We start from the raw sequence: 13,985 nt of genomic DNA, 5'->3' as shown, positions 1-13,985 counted from the left end.
TAAATTCAACATGGTATACAGAGCCTGCTGCTTTCAAGCGGACTCAGAATCCCCCGACACCTTATGACGTAAGGCGATTGACAGAGCCACCCACCTGCTAAAAGACAAGTGGCCACTTTTTGATCTGGCCTGCCTGTTAAAAAGTGGTTCCCCATCCTTGCTCTTAGGAGAAAGAAAAGGCTAATTGTATAAGCAGCAACCTTTTTGAGTGGCATTCACAATATGAATATGCCCCTCCTTGCATTTGTGTTGGGTTAACTTGGGGTAGGAAGAGGTGAGAAAGAAACTGCAGTTTAGTGTAGATCACTAAGACTGCAGTCCTATGCACACTTGCCTTATGAGTAAAGAAATTATAGGATTCTGCTGTAACTATTGTCACAAGTACAGTCCTTCAAAGGAAGTATTTTTTGCAATTAATTGTTTCTGTGTATATGTTGGGAATGCGACCAAATGCTTACCTAATGCAGTCACTGGTAGGTAGAGTTGGAGATATACTGCCTGTGATCCAGAAGGTAGCACATAGCCATCATGGCTAGTAGCTACTAACAGCCTTATCTTCCATGAATTTGTCTAATCCCCCTTTGAGTGCTTCAGGTAATTAATTGTAATGAGTAATCAAATTTAAAACCTGATAATAGCCACTCTGCTAGGTTTTGTGGGACAGTATTATTGCTTCTTCCCTTCGATTTTAATACATTATTTCTATTAAATGTAGGAAATAAGAGAACATTTACATTGTTAACTATTCTCTACATTATGATAACCATTCTCTGTTTCACCGGTGCATTCTTCGTTGTTTCTAATCTAATTGCCTTTTTCTCAATTGCCAGTTCCACCCCCCTCCACAAGTAATTGATTTCACCTTCTAGTAGCTATTAATATCTGCTTTTTTTCTCTGTGCTAATTGTGATCACATCCCTTGCTCACAACATAAATCAACCATCTCATGTTGAGTAGCACATTACGATAGCAGCCTGAATTTTGAATAGTATTTTTAGTATCATTTAAGGATTCTTAAACTTTTGGCATACTGTTCTATCTAACAGAAAACAAAAGGTGGAGGCAATGTATTATGTCTGTTTGGAAAGAAATAGGGTCTTCACAGTGGTTGTTCATGTTGCTTGACTACTTAGGATGAATTAACACATTTTTTTCTGAAACATCTGAGAGCTAAAGCACTTTGTTTTTAAACCTCAATTAAAATTGAACGTAGATATCACACTCAAAGCCCAGGCAAGTTTCTTGGTTTAATGAGAATTGTCTGCCCTCATAACTCCTTTTTGCGTGGTTCCTGACTGGAAAAAGGCCAAGCCACACCAGTAACATATAAAGACCCCATGAGCTACTTTCAAGGATAGGTAATTATCTGTGATTGCACAGTGATGATGCAGATCCCACCATAACTGTGATGGAGCTGGACTACTTACCCCATGGAGCAGTGAAGGTTAATTCAAAGAAAACCAAGACTAGAGCAGTCAGCCATGCAGAAATACAGTGAGGAGGCTCCTTTCTTGCTGAATTATTGCCTTTTGGGCTCACCGATGCTTTTATTTATTTTTTAAGGTGTACTACCAGTTATCCCATGGCACATTAGTATTTCCTAGCACATAGTTTAGGATAACCTGAAATGGTTATCAGTTATTGTACAGTTATCATTGCTTCTCAGTGCTTCAGGCAATTAATTATGTAATGGTTGCAGGAAAAATCCATGGTAAGTTGATTTGCCAAATATTGCAGGGCTTTGTGAGGAAGCACATTAGCAGCTGCATTTTACTTCAGTTAATCTTTTTAAAATGTTGGTTGAAAGAAAAAAATACTCATTTCACATCCTGATTTGGAAACTGTATGCATGCACAAATTGTATTTTTCTTGATGAGTTTATAATAAATAGGGTAGCTTTCAGATATGAAATGAATTATAAAAAAATGTCTTTCAGCCAATGGTAACGACAACAAGAAATTCAAAGGTGAAGATAAAATGGATGGGGCTCCTTCTCGTGTTCTTCATATCAGGAAATTACCAGGGGAAGTGACAGAAACAGAAGTTATTGCTTTAGGCTTACCTTTTGGTAAGGTAACCAACATTCTCATGCTGAAAGGAAAGAACCAGGTACTTTCTAATTTTGTCTTACTATTTTAGTATAGAAAACATCTACCCACCAATCAGTCTAAATACTCTGTCTGCCTTAAGTTGAGGCCATATCCCAGCAACGGAGCCTACTCTACTAGCCAGGCTTGGAGAAATATTTCAAGTTAATAAGTGCAGAATTCAGTGTTCATGGACACAAACACACACACGCCATCTACAAGAGAGAGATAAAAGGCCAGATTTTAAGCATCAGTACCCATTGGTTGGACATTTGCTTTTATTCACTTGATCCTGTCTTCTGCTGTTGTGTTGCAGTACATAGGTTTGGGTCCTAAGCACAATTCAGTTAAAGGTAACTACATGTAGCTCATGCTGATTTCAGTGGGAGACAATTATGCACATTGTAATCTCCCCTTGAAATTGATTATGGTGGTAGATTTCAAAATGGTGGACTCAAATGTGTCTCCTCCCCCTGCCCCCAAGTCTCATTTTCCAAGCTGTGCACCGGCCCATTCAGGCCTACCAAGAAAGGGCTTGTTTTTGTATGACCATGCCCCTCACTACCAGTTTCACCTTTCCCAAGCCTTCTCTTGTTAGAGTGGGGGGACTACCAGTACAGTGGTCTTCTGGCACTGGGAGCTACCTTTCCCACGTTTTGTGGCATCAATAGATGTTTCTGCAGATACAGTAATGAACAGGCCTTAAGTTTAAGTTCTCTGCTACTGTCACCACCTTATGAGCATCAATTCAGAGAGGGACAGCAGCAGTGGCCTGTGCTGTGGCTCAATCATATCCCTATTTGATTGAGCCCAATCCATATTGAGCTCAATGAAACTCATCGTGAAGAGCCTAACTGATGCTACACTCCCCAATGTGAGAGCTGCCTGTTTGCTGAGAATTCTGAAGACTTGGAGTTCTGATGGAGATACAAGCTAACACTCTTGAGAAGTCTTTTTTTCTGTTTCATATCTCTGTAACTCATTCATTTTCTCTGCTCCTGCCAACTTTAAAGGAAGGCAGTCATTAAGGGGCAGATAAGTAAATACCAGTTCTTCCTTGCCCTGCCTCCATTTTCTTGTACCTAAATAGTAGGAGGGAGAGCAGCACTTCAAATTCTCAGCAATCAGAGCCAAGCTGCTCTTTTGTTTAGCATATCAGGTTCTTAAATATGGCTTGATGGTTGCTTTTCTTTCTAATACTGGTTAATGCAGCATCTCTTCAGTTATCATCTTATACTTCTGTTTTTTGTTATTTTTAAAAACGTGTGTCTTTCAATGTGTTTTGTGAAAAAATTATGTTTTGGTGTCTGAAAACTAATCTTATCTAAAAATATTTCATTTGAAGAAACCTAATTTTTTCAGACTGTAAATTCTGATAGCACTTTACCAAATCTGATATAAAAAAGATTATAGTTCTGCTATGATAATAAAGACTTAAGAAGATGAAAACCTTTGAGGAGCTTCTCCTGCCTCCTTAACACAGCCTAATTCAGAAATAAGTCCCACTTAGGCTGTATTACAGCCCTGCAAGATTCTGCCTGTGGAGTGGCACCAGTGTCGCAATGCCAGTGTGGAGCTCCCTGTTGGATGCGTGTGGAAGTGCAAGAAGTGGGAGGGACTGAACCAGCTCAAGACTGCTGTATCCCAAGCTGGCCCCACTGCCATCCCTTGACACCATCAACCTTGATCTAGCCTTGAGTGCTGATGTGGTGGTTTTCCTATCCACTCCCATCTTCCACCCTGGCCAGTGTGACCAAGGGGCTGTGGATGTGGCGGTGGCCGTCATGCCTTGCACCCAGGCTTTGGATTGTCATGTTACACTCTTTGAGTTTACTCCTTCTGAAAGGGACTGCTATTTGTTCAAAGGGCTAAACTTGGAGAATGAGGATGAGACAACTATCCATCTTGTTTTGCTACTTAATCGAAAATTACGTACATGAGTTTGCAGGAAACAATAGACTCTGGGAACTATGAGATGGGATGTATCTTGTTGAGCAAGATTATTGAGGATGTTCTTGAGCAAGTAGCCTGAGGAATGCTTTCTGCTGAATAGTGTTTTTACATAGTTATTAGAGGATGCAATGAAAGAGCACTTAACTCTTTAACCAGCCTGAAGACTCATTTTAGGCGAATAGAATAGTCCTTCATATTCTTTCCCCAAATATACCCAATATTAGTACATGATCCAAAGGAAACATTTGTTTTCTTCACCATAATAGCTTCTGCAAAGGCCACTAAAAGCTCTCTCATTATTTGTGCAGATTAGCTAAGGAAGGCGATTCTTATCCCTTCCCAACTCACCAAATGATTGAACTGATGGGCAGATTTAAACCTCCCATCCAGCCCAGCACTGTCTCTTCTTTTCTTTTTTTTGCAGTCAAAATCAGCATGATCTTGGGAGGCTCAAAAACTGTTTTTTGGGGCCTGGATCAGGTCCCCAGACCAGGAGTCAGCCCCTCCCTGCTATAAGCCGTTTCTGACAGGCACATTATAAACTTTTGACTTCTTGGTCAGGAGTTCTAACAGCCAAGTCAGGTGATCATGCACACCTTTAATAACCTGTGGTAAAGGGATATTGATCCAGATCCATTCTCCTACAGTATTGGATGCTGTCTGTTGAAAATATCCTTTGCCCAATTCCCTCCAGTAAACAGACACAGTTTACTGGAAGTTTTTATATGAAGGGCTTTAAATAGTCATCTACCAATTTCAAACCTGTGGAAAAATGAATACTTTCTATTGGGTCGGGGGAAGGTAATTGGCCGCCATGTCTTTCAACATATTGCTGGAGCCTGCATATTTCTCGCAGAAATTGGGATAGTGGAGCAGTGCTCCCTTTCATTTAGGATCAGGTTTGGCAAACTTCAAATAGCCACAGTGATCTGCTGATAGGTGTAACAAGTCACTTGCTTTTTAAGGTTATGGAGCTTGGAGCGCTGCTGCTTGTTCAGACCTCTATGCTTCTCCCTTCAGCCAGGCTGGTACTGGTCCTCCTGTTATCTGTGTTTTGGAGAGGAGAACCCACATAAAAGTGCTTTTCTTTCTGAAAATTGCTCTTGGGATTCCCCTCTGCCATTTTCTTTTTTAAACAGTTTGCCATCTTTTGGTTGTCAACAACCCATGGATAAGAGCAAGTCGGCAACCTTAACTGTCAGATTGTAAATATCTCCAAGTTTGCTTCAAGTGGGTATGTCTGAAAAAATTATACATGCTCATTTCTATAAACAGACATCAGAGCTGTGCCCTCAAAGGAACCTGTAGCATTTTGTGGACAGTTGGGGCACATTCTGACCTAGTCCTTGCTTAGTAAGATCTATAGATCTGTAATGTGTAATGGATTCTGAATGATTTTGGCAAGTGTTTTAAATGTCTCGTCATGAAAGAGCCTGGCAAATTCAGAAACAGAATATGGTTATGTATGCTGCAAATACTACAAAACCATTTTTAATATTTTTATAGGCTTTTTTGGAATTGGCAACAGAAGAAGCTGCGATCACTATGGTCAATTATTACTCTGCTGTGACACCTCACCTTCGTAATCAGCCCATTTATATCCAGTATTCAAACCATAAAGAGTTAAAGACCGACAATACACTGAATCAGGTAACTTGTCCATTCTCAAGATTATAGTTGTTAATGTTTTATTGATTCCCTGTGTGTGAACACCCCATCATCAGCCCCCCCCCCCATTCTGATTAACATAGGAGATTTGCATTTGGTATTATTTTATGGTAAAGGCAAATAGTGCAAATGCCTAATAGTGTTAAACAGTTAAACTTCCTAAATATTTTTTCCTCAAGTCATCTTAGACATTAATTTTGGCTCAAGAGCTCGAGTTCACCTATAAAAGGAACTTGTTTCCTTCTTATGTGGATAATGTGCAGTCTTATTTCCAGTATGTTTAAATAACCCATTTAAATTTCATAGCACTGGTAACCTCACCTTATTTGATCTACTCTTCCCATAATGCAGTCACTGCAAAATATATTCATATTCACTCCAGGAAATAACTGAGAATATAGTCATTTGATCTTAAAGATGTTAAAACCTATTCTTTCAGATCAAGACTGTATTCTTACTGGAGCAGGGAAACTACTGCTCCTACAGGTGCTAACTTTAAAGATCTTTTTAAGCATTTGATGTTCCCATTTCCTATGAAAGATGTTAAAGCTGTACTGACCCATGCTATGTCAAATGGTAATATCTTCATGTTCGTTTCTTGTGGTTTTTCCCTTGATCATACTAACAGTGCTATAACAAGCAACACTTTTTAGGACTCTTTCTGTTCTAGTCTTCTCTTCGTTAAGCCTTGCCTAGAGACTGGGCATGTCTCATTTGAAATACAATTGTCCAATCAACTTTTTAGCCAGTTTTCCATAGGTGTTAAAAACTTGCTTGTTACCTCTGGTGGTAATCCTTAGAAAGTGTGTATTTTCTGGTAAGACCTGTTGGCAGTAAGCCTTCATGAGCTGTTAGAGTTACAAAATAATTTTACATAACAGGGGCAGGACAAACTGTCTTCTTGATGGTTGCTGAATTCTGTTCTGATAACATCCGGTTGAATGACACTTTTAAGTGTGGCAGCCAGAGAATGTGCTGCAATTTGAAGAGCTTACTTATTCCATAATAGGAGGCCAACACAATTTTTAGAAGTACTGCATCCTGCCCTGGACTCATTGGACATTGCCTTTATGGACTAGCACTGTGAACTAGTACAGATGTCATTGTTTATCCTAAAGTGTTACTGTGTCATCAGCTCTCCTTTCCTTGTACAGTGGACCCTCCAGATACGAAGTAAATTCGTTCTGGGGGTCCATCCGCAACCCAAAAAATCTGTAGGCAGAGGCACCGCTTCTGCATACGCACGCGGCATGATTGAGCGCTTCTGTGCACGCAACACGGCGTGCAGAGTGCTTCTGCGCATGCACAAAGAAACCCGGAAGTTACGTATCCAGAGCGGTACGTAACTAGAGGGTCTACTGTACTTCAACAAACTGCACTTTTTAGTATATATTGGTTCCCTCCTCACATAGGATTCCCATTCATAACCCTGTAGTCACCATTGTAGTAGCTGATATAACCCAATCATATTGAACTAAATAAATTTTTGCATATTAGTAGACAAAAGACGGAACTCCTATTATTGTTACTGTATCGAACTTGACTCTCAATCATATAGGATGTAAAGAGTGTCCGTGTAGATTGTAATGGGTTTTTAAAGATTGAGAAAGAGCGAATGGCAATGCTAAAGTGAGAGTTCCGGAAGATTCCTTTCAGTCCAAAGCACATTTATTGGGAAAGAAGACTTACCTATTGATATCCAGCTATCTTGCTTTTAATGAAATGTGGCTTAATGCCAACCACAGCTTTTTCAGTACGATTTTATAATATTGCCAGAGGGGGGGGCGGGGATCTCCTATTGACTTCTTAAACATAAATCCATTTTGCTACCACAAAGGTTTTGTGTAAGTGTTAGGAAAACAATATTCATAAAATAAAGTTTTTAAGACATAAACAAAAAGGTTATGTTCCATTGATTTCAGTGGTAACAAGACACCATTTTATTTACATTCTGCGCACTAGATCATAAAACATGTATATTTTATTGTTGGTGTTCTTATTGTTAAACCACTTTGGGGTGTTTTATGGGAAGTAAAATATAAAATAAGAGTGGCATTCCTTTCTGGCATATTTTATTTAAAATTATTTATGCTGGTGTGCGTAAATATGCATGTGTGTTGTTTAAGCTGTGACAAATAATAATAATGAGAATATTTATATACATTTTTGTAGCATCTCTATAATGATGCATTCAGGCAAAATGGATCTATGCTTTATATAAGAAAAAAACCAGTATTGACAAAAGTATGGACAATTTTAAAAATGGTGACTGCATTCTGATTATCATATTTCAGCTTAAGAAGAAAAAAACTGAGATATGAACAAGCCTTTTGGCATTTTCATTCAGCCCCTTCATGTGAGTGAGCAAACCAGGAAATCTTTCATTAACTGTAGTTTCCCCTTATAGCCAAACCATTAAACTTTGGTTAACGGCAGCAGAACAAGCTAGACAATGAAGGTAAGAGTGGGTAGAGTGTTGGGATAGGTCCTGGTAAACCAGGAGTCAAATCCTCACTCGGTCATATGAAATCCACTGGGTGACCTTAGACAATTGACTCTCTCTCTCTCTCTCTCTCTCTCTCTCTCTCTCTCTCTCTCTCTAACCTACCTCACAGGGTTATAAAATGGAGAGAGAAGAGAACCACATGTGCCATATTGGGTTTCTTATTGGAAAAGTGGGATATAATTGTAATAATAAATTTTAGAATAAATGGTTTGAAGTTGGACTTCAATCGTGTTTTTGCTGATGTTAACCATAGTTTCCTGATTTGTCTGAAAAGGGAAACTTTAGTTAATGTAAGACTTCCTGGTTTGTCTGCTCCTGCTGTGAAGGGCTGTATGCATGGACAGAAGTTTCATTCAGATCTTAACTTACTAATTTTGCCATTAACTACTTTTAGTTTCATTATTTAAGAAAGTACTTCACACACATTTCTGATTTTGTGTGTGTGCATGCTCCCTGTTTGAGTGAGTGAGCACTTAGAACCAGCATAGTTACCAGATGCAGAATGGATAGTTCTCTGGATTTTCTGGGTTATATTCAAGATTCTCTATTCATTAGCTTTAGGGCTCTTAGGAGTTTTAGGGCTGCACTACAATAGAATCCAATGCAACAGTTTCACTAGCGGAAACTTGAGCAGTCTATTTCCCCAAAATTTACCAGCAGTATGCTTATGCATTCTCTTGCACAACTACGTTCCAATGATGCAAAACATTTTGCTACAGGAACAAGTATACTGCTAAGTGACTAACTTAGTGCTACATTGGATACAACTCTTTGATAAACATTTGTTAAACCTTGCTTCAGAAGACTCTAAAAAAACCCTAAGTCAACATCTGAGTCACTTTAAAAGTGACCCCTAAATCAATATCAACCACTCAAGGCCCCATTACCTTGAGACACTGACTTCCCTGCAGCTGCATAGGACTAAGATGCCCTCAACGTATTTAGAGGGGAGATACCTGGAACTCCACATGGAAGTCAGGTGCATTTATGGATGTAGTCAGGTTGAGGATGCTGTGCATTACCATCTGCTTTGCCCCTTATATTCAATGTCGAGAGATTTTTAAAAATCACCTGTTCTTGACTGTCTCTCAGTCCGATCACCACAGGAGGTGACAGTTGAGCTCCTAGTTCAGGGGTCGGCAGAGATTTCGTGGCTTTGGCCAGTTCACGGTCCCGCAGACACCGCAGTGGACCGGAGTGTGCACACACGCATGCACAAACACTATTTCCGGCGCGGAGGAGGCATGCACAGCTTCCCATTGGCTGCAGGAGCTTCCTGCAGCCAATGGGAAGCCGGCCAGCATCGCGGAAGACAGTCCCCGCTCTGCTCCACACCGGTTTAGCGCGGCACTTGGGAGCTGACCAAGTGGGCGGCAGGGGTCCTCAAGCAGGCGGCGGGGGTCCATGGGCCACTTGTGGCCCATGAGCCTTAGGTTGCCAACCCCTGCCCTAGTTGATAAATATCTCCAGATTACATATCTGGTACCAAGTTCACTCTGGCAGCTAAGAAGCTCCATTCTATATACGTTAATGCTTCCTAATTTTAAAACCTCATGCTGTAAATCTTTATGTTTTACCTTTTATAGGTCATGTTATGTGATTTCAGCATTGTTCTTAGCCTCTGCTGTACATTGTAAAGGTCTTTGGATTTATACAATAAATTGATTGACTTTAAAAGTGTAAGTTCACTCCACTGTGTCAGCGGGAGTTCTGTCACTGTGTTGAGTATAAAGTTGATACGCAGAAACGGTAAAAGTTGCATAAATGTGAAATGAATTTATATGTACATTTATTGGGTTGGTAGATAACAGTGTACTTTTCACTGAGACCTTAGATACAGTGTTCAGGCTGCCTTCAGTTGGCAAACTGCCAAGAAACAGCTAGCCAAGTACAGTTCTAAAGAGGTGATTGTGTGTGTCCCGTGAGCTTTTTGTCAGTTGATGTGTAAGACCATTGCTCTTATGTCAGATATTGGAATCAGAAAGGTCAGGCTCTGATAGGTTCTTAGTGGACTTTCCAAACTCATTGGTTTAAAAATCAGTGAGCTGTTGAATTATCAGAGAGTAGCTTTTGCTTGGTTAAATGGTTTTGGTTGAAATATACACCACTTTAAGATTTTGTTCAGAGTTTGGAGAAGCAGCAGCTGGAGCAGGGCTGAGAGGCAAACGGTCCTGGTGACATCAGGGAGAAAGAATTCAGGACACCAGGGCTGAAACCATAGAAGGCTGAAGCTGAAGAAGTGACTAGAGGGAAGACTTAAGGTTAAATCCTCTGCAAAGCCCATGTGTTAACTGGAAGGGATAAAGGCTATTGACTTAGAATAGGGAAGAAAACTAGTACATAGTACTTTGAAATAACGGTAACATTTTAAAGTAAATATCAAACAAAATGTTTCACACCTAACTTGCAAAAATCATATAATCTGATAATATAAACAGATTGTTATAAATATTGACTTTCAGTGTTAAAACTTCTGGTCTGTTCATCACATAGCCTAAACCCAGTTATTCTGGGCTAACAGGGGAATCTTTAAAACTAAAGGGGAGTTTAAAGAAATAAAAACAGATACCTTCAATATATAAGCTGCAAATGGCAAGGATCCTGTACAAGATCTTTACCTTGTACAGATAAAGGCAGGATCGTACACTTAGAGATAATATATAAAAAGTAACAAGGCATCACAGTGGATTACACCTGCATGACTCAGTACATGGATTATGCTGCCCATCCAGTCATCATTAGGCTGACTGGACACATATTTGATGCATATGTAGATTTTCATTGCCATCCAGGGTCATTTATTGTTGCATAGGACTAGGTTTGCATGACTAGAGCTGAACTGGGAATAGAACTTTTAATCACCTTTAATAAGTGTTGTCAAAATACTTTGGGATGCCTCATGGGAGGTGATTCATAAAAGAAGAAAACAATAGTACCTAATATTTATTTATTTATACATACATACATACAAACTAATTACACACTGATTAACTACAATAGTCTCTTAAGTGGTTTCTGAGGATCCAATACAAAAAGGAAAAAATCCATTAAAATTATAAAATCGGTTAAAATGCCTTTTGAAATAATAATATAATAGACTTCAGGAGGCACCACAGAGGTGGTCCAGGAGGAAACCATGGTCTGTGGAATCAAAAGCCCTGAGAGATTGAGAAGCAGAGTTGAACTCCCCCATTCACTCTTGGTAATATTATTATTACCAATAATATTATTATTGGTAATAATATTAAATATTATTATTTCATCCATTACGGCAAACAGTCCCACAACTGCACCAGATCCCAGATGGAAACAAATCCAACTATTCATGTCCCTCAGGAATTCCTGTAAGTGCTTGGCCTCCAGCCTCTCCACTGCCTTACCTGAGAAAGGGATAGTTGCAACCAGGTAATAGTTGTAAACCATAGGATCCAAGGTGGGTTTCTTCAGGAGTGGGTGTGCCACTGCCTGTTTATGGGCTGCAGGTGCCACTCCATCACATAAAAATGCAATTCATCATGCCCTGCTCCCATTCGGTCAGCCCCTCTTGACTGGATTTCACTAACCAGGGTGATAGAATTTGTAATCCATCAACATTTTTGAACTCAAAGCTGAAGAACACTTGGTTAAGCTGACCTTTATTTTTGACTGACTCCAGTTAAGTTTTATAGTACAAAGAATTGTCAAGTTAACCTAAAACGCTAACTGCAAAAAGGGGGAGAGGTCCTTTTTGTTAAAACCGAGAGATACATGATCCAGAAGTGTTCTCCTGTGAGAAAATAGATTATTCACAATACAGAAGCTTGGATTCCTTTGCACTCTTATGTTCTCAGGCAGTCTTCTTATTTACTTCTTCCTGTTCATCAGCAAGCAGTAGTACTTTCATTGCTGGAGGTTTCCTTCCAATCTTTGGAACTAGTTGGACTGAAGAGGAAAGGTGGGGAATAATGGGTCTTGGGCCCATCAATGAAAAAGAAAGTAAAAAAAAATGGCTAAGCTTACATTCCTGTGCATCTAGAATATACCCCAATCTTCTAGAGCTTGCTTGTGGCCAACTGCTGCACCTTATTTCAACAAAATGTACAGTATTTTTTTGCTGAAATACCTATTCCATCTCTGGCTTCTCTTCAGCTGATGAGAGTACTGTTGTTTCTGATGCTTAGAAGTGATAGGTAAGTCCTGCAATAGCACAGATTTCTCCCCTTCCATCTTGATTTCATTTCAGAAAAATATACATCTGGTATGCATTAACAAATTTAGTCTAAGTTATTACACTCTGATACACTATCAACATCCAGTTTAATGTAGATAAAGAGTGTCAAGATGTGGTGCATGAAAGTATTCATACTGTCATATGGAGAGCAAAAAAAAAGCTAAAATATTTTTAGAAATTCCATTCTGTCACTGACTTTTTTAAAAGCTACTATTGAAGCAACTACGGAATATACTAATCTTTAAATCTAATTCACATATTCTCATTTTGAATGCTTTCCCTTCTCTTTTATTGTAGCGAGCTCAAGCTGTTCTACAAGCAGTGACTGCAGTACAGACAACAAATACTCCCATAAGTGGAACCACAGTTAGCGAGAGTGCAGTAACGCCAGCTCAGAGTCCTGTCCTTAGAATAATTATTGATAACATGTATTATCCTGTAACTCTTGATGTTCTCCACCAAGTAAGTCTTTCTTTTTATGGGGATTTTTTGAGCCGAGAACCAAGCAAATGTGTCAGTAAACATGGTCATTGAGTAAAGAAAGCAACTTCAGTTTGTGTAATGGAACTTACCTTCCCTCTCCTCCTTCTGCATCCATTTCCCCCCAAACCTGCTCTGGGGAATTCTTCCAACCTTCTGTAGCATATTTGGAAAGGGGGGGGGGGAGGGGAGGTTCTATTGCACAATTCAACCCACAGAAACTGGCCAGGAAATACACTTTCAGGATCTACATAGAATGTTTGTTTTGCCCCCCAGATGTGGAAGGGAGTATAAACTTTTTGTAAGAATTCAGCAGAACCGTATGGTCCAAGATTCATGAATGTTTTCAGAAATGCACATTTCCATGAGTTTCATATTCCTGAGTCTTCCTAAATTTGCCACACCGCTGCAATGAAACTGCTACAGAACAGCATTGCAAAATACAATGTGTTGGGTTGGGTGTATTTCTGAGCGCAGATATTGTATGTTGACAATTGACTGCTCTTAGTGAATTGTGTACCTACATGTGCCTTCTGGTGCAATTAGAGCTGAATCAGGGCTGCAGACTGGCCTTGTGACGTCTTCATGTAGCCAGAAAACAATGTCTTTGAAAATGTCTTTGACATTTATCATGGTAACTGCATGAAGGGTACTTGATCCTGAAGCTTTACTACAGTTAGGCAGGGGTGGACCTGATCAGTTCCTTAGGTGGGAAACAAGTTGGAGCATCATGTAAGAGCAGGCTACAAATAGAATGTGTTCATTCTGTGATCCCTGATTGGTTGGTATTATGTCATAAAGGAGAGAGAAGTCCTGTTAAACTTTTTTTGTAAGTGGAAAATAGGAGACCTCAAAAATGTTTGAAGGTGAAAATTCAGTTCAGCTCCACTTGTAAATGCCTGACATTCACCTATTTGCTAGAATGAGCACAGTGGGAAAAAATAGGACTTTTGGGTGCTGGCTGACTGCCCATTGAAGAGCTCTGACATGAGCTCTTCATGTCTCTCCTGGCAGTGTTTATTTTTGTTGCTATACTTGGATATGTCATTCTTTTGGCAGGTGTATACACATAGGTACAGGT

General features: G+C 39.6%; 1 protein-coding gene across 5 annotated transcripts in view; it reads left to right on the top strand.

Annotated features, from left to right (window-relative positions):
- PTBP2 (polypyrimidine tract binding protein 2) overlaps positions 1-13,985 on the top strand; it is a 50,317-nt gene that overhangs the window by 22,196 nt on the left and 14,136 nt on the right. For all 5 annotated transcript variants that reach the window (XM_081008708.1, XM_081008707.1, XM_081008706.1 and 2 more), the window contains 3 exons: positions 1,937-2,109; positions 5,547-5,690; positions 12,722-12,886. In XM_081008708.1, coding sequence (XP_080864834.1) covers positions 1,978-2,109; positions 5,547-5,690; positions 12,722-12,886 — 441 coding nt within the window. In that variant the 5' untranslated portion in view covers positions 1,937-1,977. The remainder of the gene's footprint in view (positions 1-1,936; positions 2,110-5,546; positions 5,691-12,721; positions 12,887-13,985) is intronic.

Source organism: Podarcis pityusensis (genome assembly GCF_964106645.2).
Source record: "Podarcis pityusensis genome assembly, chromosome: 6".
In the NCBI taxonomy this organism is placed as follows: Eukaryota; Metazoa; Chordata; class Lepidosauria; order Squamata; family Lacertidae; genus Podarcis; species Podarcis pityusensis.
This window is presented reverse-complemented; position numbering and strand designations above follow the sequence as displayed.